The 21,206-nt window shown below is 40.1% G+C and overlaps 2 protein-coding genes across 2 annotated transcripts in view; one reads left to right on the top strand and one right to left on the bottom strand.

Annotated features, from left to right (window-relative positions):
* Nucleotides 1–21,206, top strand: part of LOC121714319 (pepsin A-like) — a 125,684-nt gene that overhangs the window by 24,328 nt on the left and 80,150 nt on the right. The window lies entirely within an intron of this gene.
* On the bottom strand, nt 12,992–19,341 carry lamtor5 (late endosomal/lysosomal adaptor, MAPK and MTOR activator 5). Its single transcript, XM_042099639.1, has 4 exons — nt 19,185–19,341; nt 18,987–19,048; nt 18,682–18,802; nt 12,992–13,481 (listed from the first exon to the last, which is right to left on the bottom strand). The coding sequence occupies exons 1-4, from the start codon at nt 19,217–19,219 to the stop codon at nt 13,421–13,423; spliced, it is 279 nt and encodes a 92-aa protein (XP_041955573.1). The 5' UTR covers nt 19,220–19,341; the 3' UTR covers nt 12,992–13,420.

A 21,206-nucleotide genomic window follows, 5' to 3' on the forward strand; every position in this document is an offset into this window, starting at 1 on the left:
GCCCTGTGGTCCCTTCCGGATCCCACCCGACTCTCTCTCCCACTTATTTCCTGTCACTCTCCACTATCCTGTCACATTAAAGGCATAAAAAAGGCCAAAAAATATATATATATATATAAAAAAAAAGTTTATTCTGTTACAAGCAGAGAGGGTACAAAAAAAAGGTCTATGGTCTATGTAGGCCTAGCCCAGGCCTGGAAGGCCTAGGTTGGCCTGTAGCCAACTTCTCCTCTCTTCCATTCTACATCCTTAGTCTTAGTCTAAGTACAAGTCTAAATCTGACAAACATTGCAGTTTAGTTACTTTTGTAAGGGTTAAACAAAGGAGAATTTTGTCGCCAAAACAAGCCCACTTGGTTGGCTCTCCACTTGGCATCAGACACACCTACTCACACCCACTTCACACCTATCTGAATAGCATGAGGAGAGATATCTTATATATCAGAAATATCACTTATAGAATGTTCCAAACATTCTCACAATCAAATCATTACAATCCTTGTACTGAGACTATCACAATGATACCGAACATGAATACATTTACATTTCATGACACATGGATACATTATATCAAAAGTGGGGAGAAGTACATGAAAGTCCTACGTCTGCTTGAACTACTCGTGGCGCAACGTAAAAAAAAGTACAGTTTTGGTCAGGGTGATTACGTAGGTATGAATTTAAACAAATGTGCATATTGTGACGTAACTGACTGGGTCCTCAACCCGTGCCTTCAGGCGCATCACAACCTCAATCTGATGCAGGTTATGTAGACCAGCCTTTCTCAAACTTCTTTGACCTGAGGCCCAGTCATGGCAGACTTTGGGGTCATAGGGCTCATCTACACGTACCCAACCCCACTCCCTCCAAATCAAATTGTCATTATCATTATCACAATCATTATTATGCCTATATTGTTATACATGCACTTTCACTTAAATGTTTTGTGACATGCACATCAGAGGACTGCTTTACTAATGTAAGATATAATTAGTTTCATTGCTTTTGCATGGTTGCATGATGCTTGCATAATACTTCTCAAAACAGCAACAATTATATGGGTGCTATTGTTTTGGGATGTTTCCCTCATGCAACCATCATACATTGGTAGGAAAAGGAGAAAAAAAATACATGTTTTTTTAATGAAAAACTTTTAATGAAAATTTGAATGTCTGAATGTAAGGATTCAGGAAACACAATACCAGCTTTTTTGGCGAGCAGATAGGCGTAAATCACTGATCTGAAAGAAGGCTACAATAGCTTTTGGCCACGTCAATTTAAATTTGACTATACAATACTCAGTGCTATACAGTGTATTATACAGTCGCTGCTCTGTTTCTATGGAAGTTCCAAAAATCAACATTGTTCTATTAAGTGTCGTTAAACAATTAAATAGCATTCAACAGGTTGAAGCGGAGCTTTGATACCAACGTTATCGATTAGTTTCAGTTTCTCTCGCGCAGACGCCTGCATTGAATGAACACTCATACCACCACTTTATTATATGGCTCCATGTTTAATGACATCGATAGCAAAAACGTTTGTTTTCTTTTTTTGTCGGTCCGCGGTATCTTGAACAACTGCGCAGCAAATGATCAGACGAAGCACCGGGCCTAATTTCACTCCACGACTCCGAGGACCAACAGTCTCCACGTTGCGGACCCACATCAAAATAAAACTATTTCCTATTTCCCATTGGTTAGTAACTGAACAGCAGCTCTCTGAGCTGAATGAGCGCACAGACAGCAACGTTGTGACACGTTTGTAAAATATAGCCCTAAGAAATTTCTGTGCGGGCAAGTTAATAATTTCTCGGAGTGAGAAATGCCATGTGTGGCGTGTGATCGTGTGAAGTCATTGAAATGCGTATGTCTCACGCTCAATGCGTGAGACTTGAGAGGTCTGCCATGCTTGATATAACGTTAACTTACGTTGCTTTATCAAAAACTGTACTGACTGTGTAATCTCCATGTACAGTCAATGGTTACTCCATGTTGAGATGGCATACATTCAGATTGAGATATTTGAAAACAGCAAAAACTAATAAAAACCGACTAAACATGCATCGACTATTACGGGAGCTGTTTGCTAATCTTCACCTCAACGACTAACTTAACCTACCGTTTACAGTAACGTTAATGTAGCTGCTAACGTTAGCATGTAATTCGCTGTCCGTATTTCTGTTGTTAGCTGATTAGTATTCACCATACTAATTTCTCACAGTCTGTAATCAACATTAATAAGCTCTCTTAGACGTATTTAAGAACAACAATAGACAAAAAAACTTTTCAGTTGATACACAACACTTACCAGACAAGAACAAACCGAAGACTGTTGTTTGTGCTGTTTAGCTAACTCACAGCCGCTAAATTCATCCAGCCAGCTAGCCTTCATCGACCTGTGTTGTGGAAAGGAGAAGGGGGCAGGTTTCACTCGACAAGGGGCGAGTTTAACTTGCTGAGTGGGCGTGTCTGACGCAATTTTTTTTTTTGTATGGTGGTAGCAGAGAGGGTTAAAGCAAGGATCTTTGGTGGTAGGGGAAGAGTCCCGCCCTACTCGCCCTGTGATTGGCCAGCTGAGGCTAGAAGGCTACTACCGCGTCCGTTTCTATGGAGATGGGTAGTAATCAAATCATCATTCTGGTGGTGGATGTTGAAGCAATTTTAACGCAACTGATAGTTGAAGTTGTCAAAGACTGTAAAATAGGTTGTTTGTATTAGTGGGGTTTGTTACCCCCCAACTTATTTTTTTAAATTCCCTACTGATAGGTGTTCTATATATATATATATATATATATATAGGTAGTAGTCAGTGTTGGGAGTAATGCGTTACAAAAGTAATGTAATTACTGTAATATATTGCTGTTTGCGGTAACGCGGTAATGTAAGGCATTACAAAAAAAAATTGGGTAATATTTTACTCGGTACAAACTTCAGTAACGCGCGTTACAATGCATTTTAACCCAAAATTAAGCGGTGTTTTGTTTTGATACATATTCACAAACACCACCGCGAGAACAACAGGAGAAAAAATCCGAGCCAAATAGTAGAATGTTATCTCCTGATACTGGTTGAAGAAGACTGTGGCTGCAGCAGACTCGAAGTTGGACTCTATTTGCGGGATGGACATAAGCCTACGCTCATTATGACCGCCGCGCAGCGAAGCGGCGGTCATATAGGTTTAGTCAGATTTTTTTTTTTTTTTTTTTCGCATGCCCAAATTTCCGTCAATGATTCCTGGGACACTGAAAGACCGGGGTACACGAAACTTGGTGGAACCCCACATGGATAGCATGGAACCATCGTTTTTCGTTTTGATCTGTAGCCCCCCCGCTGAATTGGACCCCCTCGAAAACCGTAGGGTTTAGGAGGACCATTTTTTTTTTTGTATGTTGATCTCAAGGGGCCATGTCAACCCATTCCATAACCACTCATTTCATGTATAGCGCCACCTAGTTAAACACAAAAAAGTAAAAATGAGGTGGTGTAATTGAAGGTATCTGTGACCTAACATAGTCAAAACTGCACGAAATTGGAAGTGTAGGATCATTATGACACCCTCCGAATGCATGCCAAGTTTTGTGTACTTTCGGTCATGGGGGGCCTTACAATAAAATAATTTATGTGTACATTTAGTGACGTACACCAACAAGGATTCCCGGGACACTGAAAGACCGGGGTACACAAAACTTGGTGGGCATGGATAGCATGGAACCGTCATTTTTCGTTTTGATCTGCAGCCCCCCCGCTGGACTGGCCCCCCCGAAAGGAGGGTAGGGCAGACACAGTTCTCTGTGAATCTTTTATGGTATGTTGGTCTCAAGGGCCCACATCAACCTGGCTCATAATCACTCATTTGTGATTTGCACCCCCCTCCCCCCCCCGGTAAAAAATGAAAATGCAATATTATTCTGCTTTAATCGCCCCTATCTTCAGTTAAGATGTTCAGAACTGCACCAAATTTTATGTGTATGATTGACCTGGCATTCTCTGGGGGTATGCCAAGTTTCGTAGAATTTCATCCATGGGGGGGTCTAAAAAAATTAGGTTATGTGTACATTTAGTGACTGTACACTCATTGGCCTGTAAATGGCGGTGCACACATATAAACATGCACACACACAGGCACCCACATACTATCGGTATTAGAACGGCTGATACATAATTACAAATTCAGTAGGATCAAAAGAAAGCCAAAATAAATATTCATCATCATCATCATGGCTGCATTTTCAGTATTGGCGAAAAGTAGTCGTTTGTCCACTAGATGGCGCATCGTTGCAGTGATACGTAATTTTGTTGGAAGTTAAAAGTGGGTTGGAAAAACAATGGACACTTCCTACAAGGACTGTAATTTACCGCAGCGAACATCTAATAAGGACAGGATGATGTTCACATGAAGTGTAATTCCCATTTCTTCTTGAAGCCGAAATAAATCTGAGGATGTTTATCGGACATGCTTGGTTTTTACTGCAGGTACGTTAATCTTGTAATATCAATAAGGACCTAATGTTACCGTTAGCGTTGGTTGAGTGATGGAGGCCCATTTGATTGATTGTATTTGTAGAAAACTATAAATGCGGTTATACCAAGCAAATTTATAGCAGCACTGTTTGTATCTTTTGACTCATTTATTGCACGTGCTACAAAATCATTCTGTGCAATGGAAGATTTACCAACGTTTCACCGGTCTGATACAGTTTTGCCTATACATGCGTGAGACTGAGACGCCTGTTTATTTTGTTTTAAGTGCGTGCAGGGTGTGAGAGGGGAATCGATGTGCTTTGATTCCAGCTTGGTAGTTGTAGTCTGTGAAATTAAAAAGCACGTGTGTGTGAAGTATCCAAACAATGACACCTTCATTTCATTTTGGCTGCGTTAGCAACACACATTAAGCTACTGTGTAGTGGGTCCCATTTAGAAGTGGCTACTTCATTCGCGCTTTCCTTGACTCATGGAGCTGCGTGAATGTTATTACAACTTTTCGCCACGATATGGCAGTTTAAGTCCGCTTGATACTGTAAGTCGTAAGCCATTGGTTTCCAAAGGAGATTTTATTTGTGTCGCCAGCATAGCCTATTGACAATTTATGTTGTAAATAGGCCTACCTTATAATCCTACCTGTAGCTTAGGGAAGCTAACAGCTTTCTATTAGGATCTAGTTTGTTAGTTACAGTTTTGTCATAACTCCCTAATGCATTTTTGCATTTAGAATAGCCAGAGCGTGTATATCTCAATCTGAAAATTAAACAATATCGGGTGCCTATGGACTAGCCTGATCTGCCCGCTATTTATTTTTTGATTTCTTAAAAGATTGAGCTTGGTCTGATGAAAGCCAGACTAGCCATGGACCTCAGTTACACAATGCAAGGGAACATGAATCAGCCTATATTTGCACGAACAATAACGGACAAAAGCTCTTCAACTTTGGCCCGTTAAAATGTGTATGAACAGTCTAGCGACGCATTTCATCAAGGCCCATTTGGACATGTCAGTTATTTGCACCACTGGTTAGATGTAAAACAGCATTTCGTTTCAGACTACTGTTACTTAATTTGTGCATTGACAATAAAGTATTACATGAACTAAAGATGACTAAAATCTTATGTAGAAGAAGAAACATTCACAAAAAATCCATCCATCCAAAAATGACCTTTGTTTTTGATAGCTGTTGAAAACGGCATGGAACTGACAGAGATGTTTTTGTTTATAAATACATAAAAAAAAAATAACATTATGCTGAGACCTTTTGCTTTTCCCAAATACAATGTAGCCTACAGGTGTAAGTGACCTTTCATCAATCCAGTTGCAATGGATGAACTGTGATGAACTGCCCTACTTGAGATTGTTTAGAGATTTTAAAGGTTTTATAACAATGCTACATCTTCTTTGGCTATTCTACAATCTATTCACCTTTTCAGCACTAGTAGGCTACTTTCTGTGCAGCCGCACACACACACTCAGGCATGCCAAACAAGCATACACAAAAGTTTCAAGAGTGGGGGATGGAGTAAAATATGGAGACAAATTGAAGTGTAATTTATTTTCGCGGAATGGATGTACAGGACTGAGCGGCGGTCATATTTTGTACCGCTATGCGGTACATCTAGTTATTTTCAGCTTGTCAGAGACAAGGATATGAAGAACATAATAGTTAGTGCACTTTGTGTGCGAAACCGAAAGATCTCACTATGCCTCGCGAAATAGCACAAGTCATTTAATGAAACATCTAAAGTGGCGCCACGCTAATCTTTTTGATTCTTGATAAAACACAAACTATGCTCTTATAGTGCATGTCAGCTTTGAGCTGTGAACTTGAATGAAAGAGAAAAAAGGGATAGAAATGCAGAAAAAGCTCGTGTAGCCTGGCAGTGCCACTGCTCCCAAAGTGCATCACGCACTTTGCGTAGGGCAAAGGACAGAGGAGGCACCCAAATGTAACCAATGAATAGTAGCTTTACTGCAAACTGCGTTTCATTCTTCATCAATAACGTTTACAACAGTGGTCCCCAAACTATGGCCTCATTTTAGGTGGCCCCCCAAAACATGTCCGTGGTATATAGGATCCGGCCCGCACGGGAGTACGACATCGTCAAACTATAACCTCCGTAATTTCCCCCATTCATTCTCTATGGCGGGTCTTAACAGTACACATGTAATACTCTTTTTGTCCACTGGTGGTTATTTTGGCGCTGTTTCGCGTTTGCCATCAAAAACAGAATGAAATGTATAGGCCTACCTGCAAACAACGTAAGAGGCCTCTGCTGACTGCATCAGTGCTCAAAGTATTCAAAAAAATTATCAATTAATTGTTAATAACTAACTAACTAACTTCTATTCAAGTCATAATTCTGGATCTTTCTGGTATAATTATTTATATTTTTTATTCACTCGTTCAAATGTTCATACAGAGTTCACAAAGTTCTCATCAGGTGAGTGAAAGTTAGAATGGTGGTCATTTCAGATGTTTCTGCCACCACTTCATAAAACTCATAGTTTGAGAACTTTAAATTATTTGTAGGATATTGCTTGTTCACAACTTGAGCTGTGTAGCCTATGCAAAGTTCAGAGTTCAAAATATACTTTTGGGACTCCCTGCTTATAGTTTTGAGAATGCTATTATTATTATTATTATTTCATTTGAGCTACATTTTACACTGATATGGCATGATGGCAATATAAACACAGATAACAATGGTATTAAATTGCAATAGCCTAAAGATTAAATGTAATGGAATTTAAAAAGGTAGACTGCCTTTGTTCACAGCGCTAAGCTATTTATGGTTACTGATATACTCAGAGTCTCTGGCCCTCTCTTAGAGCCAGGCATAGTGAGCTGGCCCTCGGAAGAAAAAGTTTGGGGACCACTGGTTTACAATGTCAGAATGCACTAACACCATGGTACATGCAAGTTTGATACTTTTTGGGTTCTCTCAATCTCCACCACGTAGTACTAGTAGAATGGAATTGGTGGGTCTTCGATAATTCGTTTTCCAAGCATTTACATGAAGCACATGATATGCCGAGTCGACAAAAGAAATCCATTCAGATAGCTAGGTGGATAGGCTACCAGGCTCATGATACACTTTTATTTGCAAAACGAAATGTGAAGCAACATTTCATTAACCTGACCCTAGCCAGATGAATGTCGTTCCGCTTAGCTCCGCCTAGCTTCACTCACATCCATCTGGGACCTTTTCCATTGAGAGTGATTTCTCCAACCAACTTTATGGTTTAGCCAATCAGGACGCAGGGCGGGAGTTTCATAGATGTGACATAGCGTAGAAGCGACTGTGAGTCTGTTATTAGCGTCACGGGTTGGCTTCGATGTGAGTGGTTGAAGTAGCACGTCAATAGATGACGGACAAGTGGCTTATTCAATCATATGCAAGCATTTTTTGATTAGGCCCAGCCTTCTGAAGCAACACTTCAATGGATCGGTTCCAGATGGATGAGTGGAGCTAGGCGGAGCGAAATTCATCTGGCTATTGCCAGGTTAACATTTCATTGCATACTTTCCAAAGCAATGAAGGCTGCTTGTGCATATTATTGTTAATATTGTGCTATCAATGTAACTCAACAAACAAGGCTTGTAAACAAGAGCTGGCAAAAGGGCATTATGAGAATGTAAAGATCAATGCTCTTAAAGTGATAGTGCACCATTTATAAGAAAACAGCATTTCTTCAGAAATTAATGTTTAAAAACAGACACTAATGGTCTGTAAATAATAGGCCTTTTATTTTACTTTAGGTGTTTGAGTTATCATTTAAATGTCACTCACTCAAAGCCACTCACTTAGGGCACCGAAATGCCACCCAGGGGCGGAGTCAGAGGGGTGGCTCCGGGTGGCACAGGCCACCCTTGAGATTCGATTGGCCACCCCAGGTGCCACCCCCAAATCTTAGTCTACAATTGGCCATTAACATGGTCTAAGGCAGGACCTTTCTTGATGCACTTGCAGCAGTTTGAAGTATCAGATGTCAGAAATGTAAGTGGCAAACACGCTTGCCTTTATTGGCCTACAGGCTACTGCTTGTGCTAACACACAAAGATATCTATTTACCTATTGCATCTGCCAGTGCCTATTTATCTAATCACACACTTAAGTCGCCGACATTTGATAGGTCATTAAGTGTTAACTGTAGGCTAGGCCTATACTTTTGTAAAAGTGTTTAATGGTAATAATGTCCTAATGTTAAGAAAACTTTTCATTTATGGTTCATCAAGCTTAGGCCTACTCACTAAACACTCGTTGCATCTAGGCTACAGGTAGCGATATTCTGATGACATGTATGACCATTCAACCAGTCAAGCATTTGTTGTAAAATATTGAAATTATTGGAAGTTTACATAGCTTAGGCTAAACTGTATGCTTATTTCGTCCCCAATACCTGTTTTATTCGTCCCGATCAGGAGGGATAAATGAAACAACCGAAAGGTTTCCCCAATCAGGAAATACTCCTTAATTCGCAACTTTTTGTAGGCCTAACAGAGGTAGCCTAAATATCGTGCCAATGGCGATGTGCGCTTAAAAAAAACCAAAAACATTTATTTCACTTGTCTCGCTGGATTGAACGCAGAATGTGGGCTGTTGCGCAAATAGATGAATGAGGGAGGGAGATTCCGTTAACAAAAACCTAAAGTTTTGCTAACATTTTCTCCATTATTATCGTAAAATATGTCTCCATGCAGGGCAGGGCTGGTTCTAACCTAGGCTAGGCTACTGTATTTGGGTGGGCTGGTAGAAATTTTGGGTAACATAAACACAAAACAATAAGTGCTACTTAGCTTGAGTTACTGCAGCCAACAGCCAGGGATAGGCATGTCTGATATATTTAAAATACAAATTTAGTTGGAAAAAAATGGCATCGTATTTTGTATCAAAATACTTTATAGGTTTGTAGTTTAAAAATACTGCCAAATACTTTTGGTAAAACCAATAACCTACTTTTGGTGATGTGATTATAAAAGTGAAAAACAATGAATGCAGCACTGGTGCTGACTTGTAATTTGCCCACAGTTGTGATCAGAATATTGAGATTCAGGCAGATAAGTAACATGTAGGTTGCTCACACACTCATCCAAGGGCGTAGGTTTGGTCTCAGCTTTGGTGGGGACACATCCCCAACTCCTGCTGTCACGATACCAACATTATTGTTTCATCGATTTCGATAACTTTGCGATTTTTTTTATTTTGATTTGGTTTGGGGGCCCCCACCACCTTGACGGCATCAGTAATGTAATCAGTGATGTGATCATTCACATCAGTGGCAATCATAGAATTTAATTGACCCTCCACACCCCCCCCCCACCACACACACACACACACACACAGAAAGTGATGGTTGTCATAGGTTTCTATTTCATATTTTGGTATTCATATAAACTTTATATACTGTATATTGTTAATTATGTATAGCATTTTATGATCTGCATAATTACTAATAGCTAAACATATTTGGTCATTTGAATACATCATAATGATGTTTAAATTATTAGTCTACACTTGTCTTCAATATCATCACATTTGTGGTGTGCAAGTTTAATTGTGTGCCTGTCACTTTAAGGAGAATGTGAACGCAATTAGCTTTCAAACTCACGGTTTTAGGCTAGTGGAAAATAGTTTCGCATAGTGCAAGGATATGTGGATTCAATTCATCATGTTTGCTATGTCATTAGATAAAATAAATGTTCAAAAAAATAACAAGTCAAAGAAATCTTTCTTGAATGAGATCATAAAAGGAGATTAAGCCTACTTAAGTGCTCTCAATTTCATTTCACGTATTTGAACAATGATATAACGAAACACCCCGAAAATGGGTTTTCCCATTGTTCAATATGAATCGTGAACATGAATTATACTTCGGTCAGTGACCAAGATGCAACCAAAGATCCTTGATTACTAGCTCCGCTTGAACCCTCTCTGATGCATCCGTTAACTAGCATAACAGCTAGCATGCTAATCTTATCGTTTCATTACGTTGGTGACGTACATCGTTCGTGACGAGAGATGTAGTCCACTGAGGGGATTCGCACAAAACCAACATAACTTTTGAAGTCTATCGAACAACAGTACTTTCTTGACGTGAAAAATTATCTTTTAAATTCACACACATCATATGTGAAATTCGTGGCACAATTCAAACTGGACCAAAAAATAATTGTTATCTCTCCATTAAAGGTCCAGTATGTAGGAAATAATAGAAAATCAACTGTAACCATTCCAAAAATGATCACCATATGTTGTCAGAGAGTAAGGAAACACAACGAATTGAAGTAATGGCTTATTTGACAACATTACTCTAACCCGTAAAACCCATGAAAAAAAAATGAGTTACGGGGTGGAATCTCTTGGAATTTTCGTTTTGAACGATTAATTCTAGAATAGCGTATTAATAATGGGCTAGCGCGTCCTCCTATTTGGGTTGTCAAATTAGCAAAGGCCAACTGTCAACAGCTGTCAGTTGTAGTCAGGAACGCCTACGAGAGGCAGGCAAATTTCCAAAATTAAAACAAGAAACAAATTAAGTGGACATCGGAGGAGCTTTCTGAGATGGTGACGTCTTCGCCAAACAAAGAATATCAAATCTGACGCGCAGAGCTGGCCATATTTCTCCACAACAGGTAGCCTAGGCTAAACTTCATCTAAATATGTTACGTTGGTTAGAGAGGTATGTTTTGTTTTCACTGTTTCCGTAATGTGTAGCTGGGTCATGGTTGGAGAAACGTTAAAGCAGCTGCAGGTCAAACTAACATTAGCTAAGTCTTCATTACATCTGGCAACCCAGAAGAGGCTCGCGTCTGGTAGTCTTGAGAACGTTCACCAGTGTTTTGATTTTGGCCTGCAGAACGTTCGGTAACAATCCTACAAATCGCACCTTTAACTCCCGTTCATATTTTTTTTAAAGACAATGTCCCTTGTAGCGGAAGTAAAACGGAAGTCACTGGGACACTCTATACCACATCTCCATCCATTGGAAGAGCAATGAGCTGCATTGAGCGTAATAAACTGCATTTAGAATGGCAAATCCATATTTCTAGATATTTTGGTGAAAGTAACTTAAAAGTAATGCAATAGTAGTGTAATGCCTTACAATTCAGAGACAGTAATATTATAATGTAACAACTTACTTTGAAATGACCGTAATAAGTAATGCATAATACATTACGATTTTGAAGTAACTTGCCCAACACTGGTAGTAGTACTGCTATCTAAACTTCGTGAGTCTAACCAGAGCCCGTCTACGGAGAGCCTTGGCACTTCCTATTAAGCCTCATTGTATCGACATTGGTTGCAGTTCCATTAGAATTCCACTGGGCGTGATCGCGGGCGAGTGCAGGTTGAATGGGGGTCTATAGAGCTAGATGGCTAAATATATCTTTCACCTGCTTGTCGTGGAAGAATCGTAGATTTTATTGTAGTTTATGCAAGTTCAATATAGATTTTAGATCTAAAGTTGAATGAACGAGTACTTATGTCCTTTTCATTTCTTACAGGTTGGGTCGTTGTTGCCCCCATCACGCTAGCATTGTGCTAATGAATGACGTCATTGACATATTTGAAAGGCTTTTTAGAAGACTTACGTGACTTCAAAAAATATAACAATCAACAGTGTGTATTTTCTTTGCCTCTCCTAGCGAATGCAACATTCAAATTACTACTCAAAAAATTATATCCAGAGAAAAGTGGATATTGAGGGGTAAAGCTCCATAGACCTCAATGCATTCTGCACTCGCCTGCGAGCGCCCTCAAGTGGAATCTGAGGAGGAACTGCAACCAGTCCAGAAACCAAAGTAACCAGACAGTGCCAATTCTCTTTCTATTAGACATTCTCTGGTCTAACTGACAACTAGCATAGCAACCTGTAGTGCTAGATAGCAGGGATAGCATTAAGGTAACTAGGTTATCAGGGTAATATAAAATTGAACTGACATAATTTATTAACAGGAGTTTAGGACTGTATATTTGCTGCAGGCTTAAAACATGTCATAGTCATACATTTAGGTGGGATATTTTATAATTCCCCATGGCTGATACTAGTGATAGAAGCCCATCAGTTTTGTCTTTTTATTTTTTAACGTTCTCGTCCGATTTAGCCAGAGAGGCAGCAACTGCATGCATAACCCCAGCCAATCACAGACAGAGTCTGTCTTCCGCTGCCACCCTACAAAAAAAAATTAGCGTGCCTGACCCTGACCGCGACTCCTCTTAACTGCGCATGCTTCAACTTCTGCTGCGCAGCCGCACTTCAAATTGGTTGCAAATTTTCCAAGATGGCGTTGGCGGCTTCAATTCCATAGAACACTGCTGAATGCAACCAGAGAATGTCTATGCAACCACACTGTGCAGTTCTATATATACAGTCTATGCACAGCATCATCACACTGCAGTCCCTCTAGTGGAACAGATGTGTTATTGCAGTGGGCTAGGGAAATTCCAAAAATGGATGGCAAAATGTTATAAAACAATCAAAAACATTTCAGTGACTCTGCAATTGTTGGTTAAAATCCATTTTATTGGCTGAATATTTTTGAATTTTGAATATATAGCAACAGAGAGTTATGACCAACCAGGAAATATATTATGAAAAAAGGGTTTAATAAAAAGTAAGCATAAAAGTAAATGTCTTCCACGGCAGTTTAGGCCTTAAAGCATTATTAGTATATTCATTTAAAATAAACTTCAGCCCATGTTAAATAGTAGCACTAGGCTAATCATTATTCTCAGCTTTGTGATACTGATGTTGAGTTGCTAAAAAATTTATTTTTCTCAATCATTCTTTTTCTACAGTGTGTTCCCATGTCATCCTCATATTGCATACTGGGATTTTAGGATGCCATTAAACCATTAGACTACGATGACTCTTGCAATGCAGCCTGGAAATGATGGGGAAACAATAAATAAGGAATCGAAGGCAGTTGCTTCAGGATGCAATCTTGTGTACAGCTACTGTGATTGTTCCATGTGGCCGTATCAATATATTTCTGTGAAAATAAGACAAAAACATATAAATAAACATAGTGCTGATAGAGTAGAGTAAAGTAAAAAAAAAAAAAAAAAAAAAGTCACATTGTAATAAAACCACTTTTGACATTTTTAAGAAATTTCTGGTTTTGAAAATGATATTCAAAAGCAGCCAATCTCAACATGTGGTTCCCATAATCTGCAAATAATAATCTTATGGTAACAAAGAAAGGTCCTCTAGTCAGACAGCTGGGGTAGGGGGAAGCAAACTGAGGTGTGAGCAAAACTCACCAATAGGGTTGGGAACCAAAATATTAGAATCGATAAGAAAGAACTAAACCGGAACCGGTAACCAGAATCATAAAGTGGAATAAACCAATTTTTTTTTTTTTTTTTTTTTTAAATGAATATGGCTTTCCTTATGAATGGAGATGGTGATGCTTTTTAAGAGTGGGTATACTGCGTAGTCCTACGTATGATGTAGACTACACCACTGGTTGTCACAATACCAAAATTATTTTTTCGATACCAATACCAAATCAAGAATTTCCAAGTTCAATACTTTTTAAAGGTAAACTATGCAGTATTGGCAATTTCCTTACTGTTTTCTTGGTTTTTGCTTCTTTTTCGCTGGCTCTGTCATGACGAATGTCTGAGAAACAACCATCGCTACCTTTTTCTAGCCGGTGCCTGGCGTGTATGTGTATTTGAATGCAGTAAAGCAATTTGTTACACTCGGTATACTTCCTGACACCCGCCCGCCCACAGTTGCAAGGGTGATTTTTCCGCTCACAGGCGCTAGGGGGAAGCGACACGGCCACCATTCAACCCGAAAAACATATAACCATTCCAATGACTCTGAAGCTGTTAAATGAAGGTAAATTAAGCTAAAAAACCTGCATAGTGTGCCTTTAAATTTGATTTGATTTAGGGGATACCCTCCTAGCCTGGCCCAGCCACCTACATCTTATTTTAGGGAGATCTAGTCTGGAACATCATAGTTCATAACTGTTTACCTAAGACAAGAAAAATGTCAGGCTAATGAGAGGGGAAGAACAAGCGATGAGAGGGGAAGAAGAACTGAAACATTGTGGTAAACAGAAGCAGCAACACCTCCAAACATACAACAGACATCCAACACCTCCATTACAGCAAAGGTAGACCCACATACATCGTTTCCTGACTGTCGATATGCCTACTGTTTGATGTCAGTTTGCAAAGTTTAGACGAAGTAGGAAGTAATTTTAAGAAACTCTGAAATCATTGGTCCAGCCTTACCAATCACATTGATCAAAATTAGTAGCCTACTTGTCGCAGTGCAAGTGTTGGAAACGAATCCAAGTCATGGGTTACCCTATCAGACTCGAGATTTTTACAGGCTAGCCCCCACCACCTTGACGCCATCAGTAGCCTAGTAGGCTTAGGCTATTGAATATTTTGTGAAAATTCACACCAGTGGCGATCCTAGACTCTGCTCAACCCTGTAAGAGTTGTGAATCAGCATAATCCCTGTGTGTATTTCTTATTGTTCCTGCTCTGGCACTGATGGTGCATTCATGGCACTTCGGAATGACAAGGACCGCCCCTGTGGCTACTTTGTTTTTCCCACAGCAAGTGTTCATGTGCTTTGCCGTCGGAATGTGTGACAAACACGGATGCCACAACAAAGGTTAAAACATACACTCACTAATCCTAAATAAACAACTGCATTTGCTTAAAATATAGTTTAAGACGCTTGTGAAAGAAAGGTATGCAGCTTTCAAGTGACAAAAACGGCAAATTCCTAAGTTCACATTAAACCTGTTGGACATGAAAGGCCACATGGACTACAAACGAACTACAATGTGACGACAAAAGTGATGACGAGCCCCTAACTGGGCAACTCTGTTAGCAAAATCTAGCCCCAGTTTCCGACCTCTCACTCAACACATTACGTGACGTGAATGACGCGGAATGACGATGTTTTCACTCGGAAAAAGGTTTTTCCAAAGCCCATGAACGCTAGGTGAGACCACCTGGAACCAGGAAGTGAGGTGTGAGAAACACTTAACGTTTGTAGAATCCTAGAATCGGTATGGGGCCGGCCAGGCCTGTGATAGGTCTTTTCCACCGACAGAAAACTGGCTCCGTTCCCGTTCACAAACCAACATTTGAACCGGTCGGAGCATTTCGACCAAACAAACCACGGTTCGGAACGTGGCACTTTGGCTTGGAGATTGAACCAGAAAATAGTTGTTTTTTCCTGCGAACCGGAGTGGGCGTGTCACTTGACCGTTCAGAGGGGAGAAGGCTAAAAGCATAAGTTTTGATGTCCATATCAACTTGAACTGTTGCTATGGGTAAACAAAACTAATCAACTAGCATTACACTGCAGACGTTGACTAGCATTTTAAACAGCTAATTTCTGCTGTTTTTACAGGACAACTGTTCATATCATTCTCCCGTTTGTGTATCTCATTAACTTTTGTTTTGCATGCACCTTTGTGATGATGCACCTTTGGTTTGGTTCAAACTGGTGGAAATATGGGCTGGTTCACTAGATAGCACCAGGGTTCAAAGAATGAACCACGACCATCATCCTGACTAAGTTTCCAGATAACTTTGGTACTAGGAAAATTACCATCAGTTTTACATTTGTAAGAGTTGTGAATCAGAATAATTCCTGTGTGTATTTCTTATTGTTCCTGCTCTGGCACTCAGACCATCTGGAGCCAGGAAGCAAAGTGAGGTGTGAGAAACACTAACGTTTGTAGAATCGGTATGGGGCCAGACCTCTGAGAAGCATCCCAGGCAAGGGAGAGTTTTCAATTAAAGAAATATTATTATTGGAGATACCTACTGGTGAAGCTTGTGTGTCTCCCTTGATGCACATCATTGAAATAATTTATGATCTACATAATAACTAATAGCTAAACATATTTTTTATTTAATTTGAATACTTCATATTGCAATGAGTGACAGGCTTCTGTAGCACACAACAATTTATGTCTTTATATCGCAGGGACATTTTGATCATAGTTGAATATGGGGGGGGGGTATTATATTTACGGCCTTGCATATTTTCCTTATCGTGGTCAAAGACATACAGTCTCTCTCTCTTAGCCAAACTGAAATGGAATCATGACTTGTATTGTGCAATGCTGTGTGCTGTTCCTCTTCCAATAGTAACAGGGGGGTTACACTGAGTGCAGGCGCGCCTGCAGGTGTACGTCCGTACGCACTGTGCGTACCATCAGGCTACTCAACAACAAGAGAAAATTTCCCCATGTGTGTGTGTTTTCACACCAAATTGGCCCACCATACTTCCTAACTATGGACAGTATCCCATTAGCTACATGCCATCAGGCTACAATTTACAATTTTCTATTGAAGTTAGTGAACACGTTATCAAAATTAACGCGCACACATTTTGTTTGAGCAGGAGAGAGAGAATACGCACGCAGGCATGCAACTAGGCTACTTATTTTCTTTTACTCGGCTATCTAAATGGTTATCAGCACACAATGTGAGCTAATTCACTAACTAAATACTCATCATGGATATCACAAGTTTAAACAACGAAAACAGAAAGGATGGATGCAGCAAAGCTAGAGGAGTTATTCCAGATGGGCAAGAACAAGGTAGGCAATTGCTTGTCAGAACGTTAGACTGCATTAGACAGCTGTTTAAAGCCAGACGTCTCGGTAAGCTAGAACAAAACTAAAGGTAACTTTAGCCTGTATAGGGCTGGTAGTGAATGGTGTGCGTACCATAGCATTAATTCCTGCAGGCGCCCCTGACTGAGCGTGCAACTGAAGCGTTCCATTTGCAACACATAAACAACATTTTAGAAGACTAAACTCTACGTATGCGCCACCATCGAGTCTGGTGTAGCTACCTCCTTTGATAATAGTGGAAGCTAGTGCTGCAGCATACGCTTCACATATGGAACGCTTCAGTTACACGCCCCGTGTAGCCCCCCTGTTGATGATGCATGGGGCAACTTATTGAGCAATGCTGCTGTTAAATATATTAACATTCTCAAGTGGCAGGTAACGGAGAAGAAAGTTCAGGAGAAAATGGAGAGTTGTTCAAAGACTGATAAATTTAAGGATAAGAGAGGGAGAGACAGTCAGTTGAGGTGTAGCCATATTAGAAGGGAAACTCTGGTCTTACAACAGCCTAGTCCATTTTTGGATGATAACGACTGGAGAGGGTTTCTGCAGACAAATTGAAGTGTGTTTACCTTTGTAAGTGCAAAGAAAGGGTATAGAAATTAGTTTGCGCACTACCTTGCTCTTCTTCAGGTTGCTGCCATCTGACTGGAGAAAGTCTGTACAAGTCGATTACGGAACTCTCCTGCTTTCGCATCCATTGACAGTAGCTTGTGCAGCATTTTGTAATCAACTTGTACTGACTTTCTCCTCACAAGATGGTGTATAAATGTGTGTGTGTGTGTGTTATTGTTATTGTACTTGTCTGACAACTTTGAACCCCCCTTTCTATGGGTTACTTATTTAACCATAGAAATTGGTCACCTGCCACCACTCAAAATTCTTATCAAAATTCTTAATGAAAACTCAATTACCATACCTATTTGCTATGCTTGCCTACTGTGTTTTTTTTAGGCAAACCTTCATCCACAAGAAAATAGCGAGTTTGCTGTACTCCCGAAAGGATATGTAGATGTTTAATGCACCAACTTAAGTGCAATTTTACGCTTCTTGTAAATCGAAGGTGAACCAGGAGGGTCCAGACCAATCCTCAATTGATCACGGTTTTCTTCATCGCAGGTTTTAATTAACCAACTTTTTGGAAATAGCAAATCACTCAAACAAAGTTTAATGCACCAATTTAATATCATTGATAGTTACGCCCCTGTTGGAAGTCGTAGGTCAATTAACCGTTTCCAGGCCCATTCTCGATTAGAATTGGGAAGGTCTGCCTGCTAACTACGCTAATGATAACCAACTAACAACTTTGAATTTAAGTAATGTAAGTGTCAAATAAACTGCAGTTAGCCTACTGCAACTCTGAGTCTAAAATATTAGCTACTGTAACTAACCTAAGTAAAGGTCTTACAGTTGCTGGTCTTTACAGGCCAGCCCTGTCCGACTTATCTCCCTGAATTCTGACAGCTGAGCTCTCGGTGACTCTCTGTGGCAGCTCTGTGGGGGAAAAACTATGACGCACAAAACACAGATTTTTCATCACCAATAATAACTAGGAGGGATGTCTTACCCCGAGTCAGACTCAAGACACACAGTGGGGGTCAGGTCAGTTGGGTCTCGTGTGAGTGTGGCTGCTTGCCGTGCCAACACAGAAACCACGCCGCCATGCTCATCTGATAATGAACCTCTGCCTGAATTGCACACATTACGATATTCGTTACATATCAGACAGCGAACAGAAAACCACATATTACATAGGTACTTAATGGACACACTTGCAAACTGGTTAATCACAGTTAGCAACCTAACTAATGACAGCTAAAGTGAATGTTGGCAAAGTGTAGCAATGTCACCGTAGAAGTGCGTCATACTTACACCCTAGATTGTGTCCTTGTTGATCAGTGCAGAGAACGCCAACAATGGCCGGATTTTTCATGCTGGACAAATTAACATGAAAACAATAACTAGCTAGCCCAACCAACAAGGTGCTGGCACAGCTCAATGCTGATAGGATAGCTAGATTAATCAAGATCTGTTGTCTTTCAGAAGAAATATGTGCCGCTATTAACTCACGTGTCGTCAAGATGCTGTTCAAGTGTAGACTCCATGTCAAAATAATAAGGCCAAAGCTTGGAAGGTTGTGTTCTTGATTAAAACAGCTGGTAAGCTATCTGAATACGTTTCCAGTGCTGCTACGTGAAGTTGATCATGTGCTCAGTTTTGTACGGCTACCTACGAGGCCCAAAAGTATCCAAACGCAATTTCGTATTTGGATGAACATTTGATCGATCGTAAGCGGGGAAACGTTTTTGATCTGGCTTGTAACGTACAAGTTTATTCGATTAGATTATCAAATAAAATATGCGACAAAATGTTGTTTTCTTGACGGGCCTGTAGTGGTAGCCAACTTTTCTGTACATGTGCGGATGGGCAGAATTTCTTATAGCCTGTGGGATCATTACATTACATTAGATTTGGCTGACGCATTTTTAGAAAGTGACTAACAACATGGTAAACAGTTTAAGTTTTAAAGCAACTCTCATCATCGCTATGTTCCCCGGGTCCTATGTTACCCGCTAGGGGTTAAGGTTATGATTGGTTTAAAAAAAAAAAAAAAAAAAAAAAAAAAAAAAAGGTCCTATGTTCCCCCGGTCCCATACAAAGCGGGGAACATGTAGGCCTATTTAAAATACTGGAAAATACTTTCCGAGACATAGCGTAATGAAATCATACTGTAAAAAATTAAAAGTCAGGGCTATCAAACCATGTTATACTCAGAGGTGGAAAAAGTACGAAAATATTGTACTCAAGTAAAAGTACCAATATTACTCAAGTACATGTTAAAATACCGATCTGAAAATGTACTCAAGTTAAAGTAAAAAGTAGTTCATTTAAAATGTACTTTAAGTAAAAGTTACTTAGTTACTTTTTTTTGGGGGGGGGGGGGTACCAGAACAACCAGTTTTACCAGACACTTTCTAATGAGGAGATACAGCGCTCAAAAAATCCTCCATAGTAATGCATGGGGTTAGTTTGTAACGCCATATGGCGTTGTCTACACATATCACAACCCTTCCGCGGCAAACACGTGGTGTGTTGTGAATACATCGTGCCAGTCATCTGTTGTGATCTCGCCGCTGGAGCAAGATTGGTGTCGTGAAGCCTTACACACACGCATTTCTGCCGAAATAGATGCCCGATAAGTGCCCAAAAAGCATTGCAATATGGCCGCCGAGTGGAGGTACTTGTCTAAAAGGACTTTGGTCCTAGCTCGAGTTGCTGCAGCTAGCAGCTAGGCAGCCATGTTCATGCTCCCAGTGTGTAGCGCTGTAGCTGCAGCAACTCGAGCTAGGTAAAACCGATTGTTTCAGTTTTGTTCATTCCGACAGTACTCGGTGACGATGAGAAATGGAGATCTATGTGAAAAATCACCAGAGTTCTCCTTTAAGTTTGAGCAGTAGTTGATTTTCAAAGTTAGTTGCACTCATCCTTGGTCGCTTTGCAGTGAAGTAATCATGCACAACTGAAAAGCCCCTCACAGGCAGCTGAGGAAGGCAGGCCAATGTTGAGTTGCAGAGAGTTTTTTTATATTTGAAACGAGCAGAAGGTTCAGCAGATTAAAGGGCGTAGAACTGGGGGGGGGAGTGGGAAGTATAGGGCCCCAATGGAGGAGAGGACCCTTGAAAAGTGGAAACGGGGGGCACAACATTTTCACCAGGCATTAGTAATAACTAAGGTAATCCACACATAAAAAATCCAAACAACTCCATAAGTAGAGTCATCTGTAATGAAGTGGAATAACACAGGGGAAAAGTATTGAACATGCTAAAAAAAAGCACTTAGGCAAGGAAAGGGAAGGAACGAGCTGGAATCTAGTAGTTAGAGAGTAGTTATCCTTTCTATCTGTGCAAATTAATATAATAACCAATAAGCTTGGTTAGTAGCCTACATATTGATGGGCTATAAAAAAGGTTTTTCATTACCAAGGTGTCACACAAGAAACATTTAATGACGGATAAAAGCAAAAAGCTCTCCCAAGACCTTTGCAACCTTATTGTTGCAAAACATATCAATGAAACTGGTTACAGATGCATT

Source organism: Alosa sapidissima, chromosome 7, assembly GCF_018492685.1.
Source record: "Alosa sapidissima isolate fAloSap1 chromosome 7, fAloSap1.pri, whole genome shotgun sequence".
NCBI lineage: Eukaryota > Metazoa > Chordata > Actinopteri > Clupeiformes > Clupeidae > Alosa > Alosa sapidissima.

Bases quoted from the DNA above. Each gene is read 5' to 3' on its own strand.
- lamtor5 (XM_042099639.1), bottom strand. From the start codon at position 19,219: ATGGAGTCTACACTTGAACAGCATCTTGACGACAC. The intron at 19,049-19,184 runs GTGAGTTAATAG...TAATTTGTCCAG, and splicing joins GAACAGCATCTTGACGACAC to CATGAAAAATCCGGCCATTG. The intron at 18,803-18,986 runs GTAAGTATGACG...TGTGCAATTCAG, and splicing joins ACAAGGACACAATCTAGGGT to GCAGAGGTTCATTATCAGAT.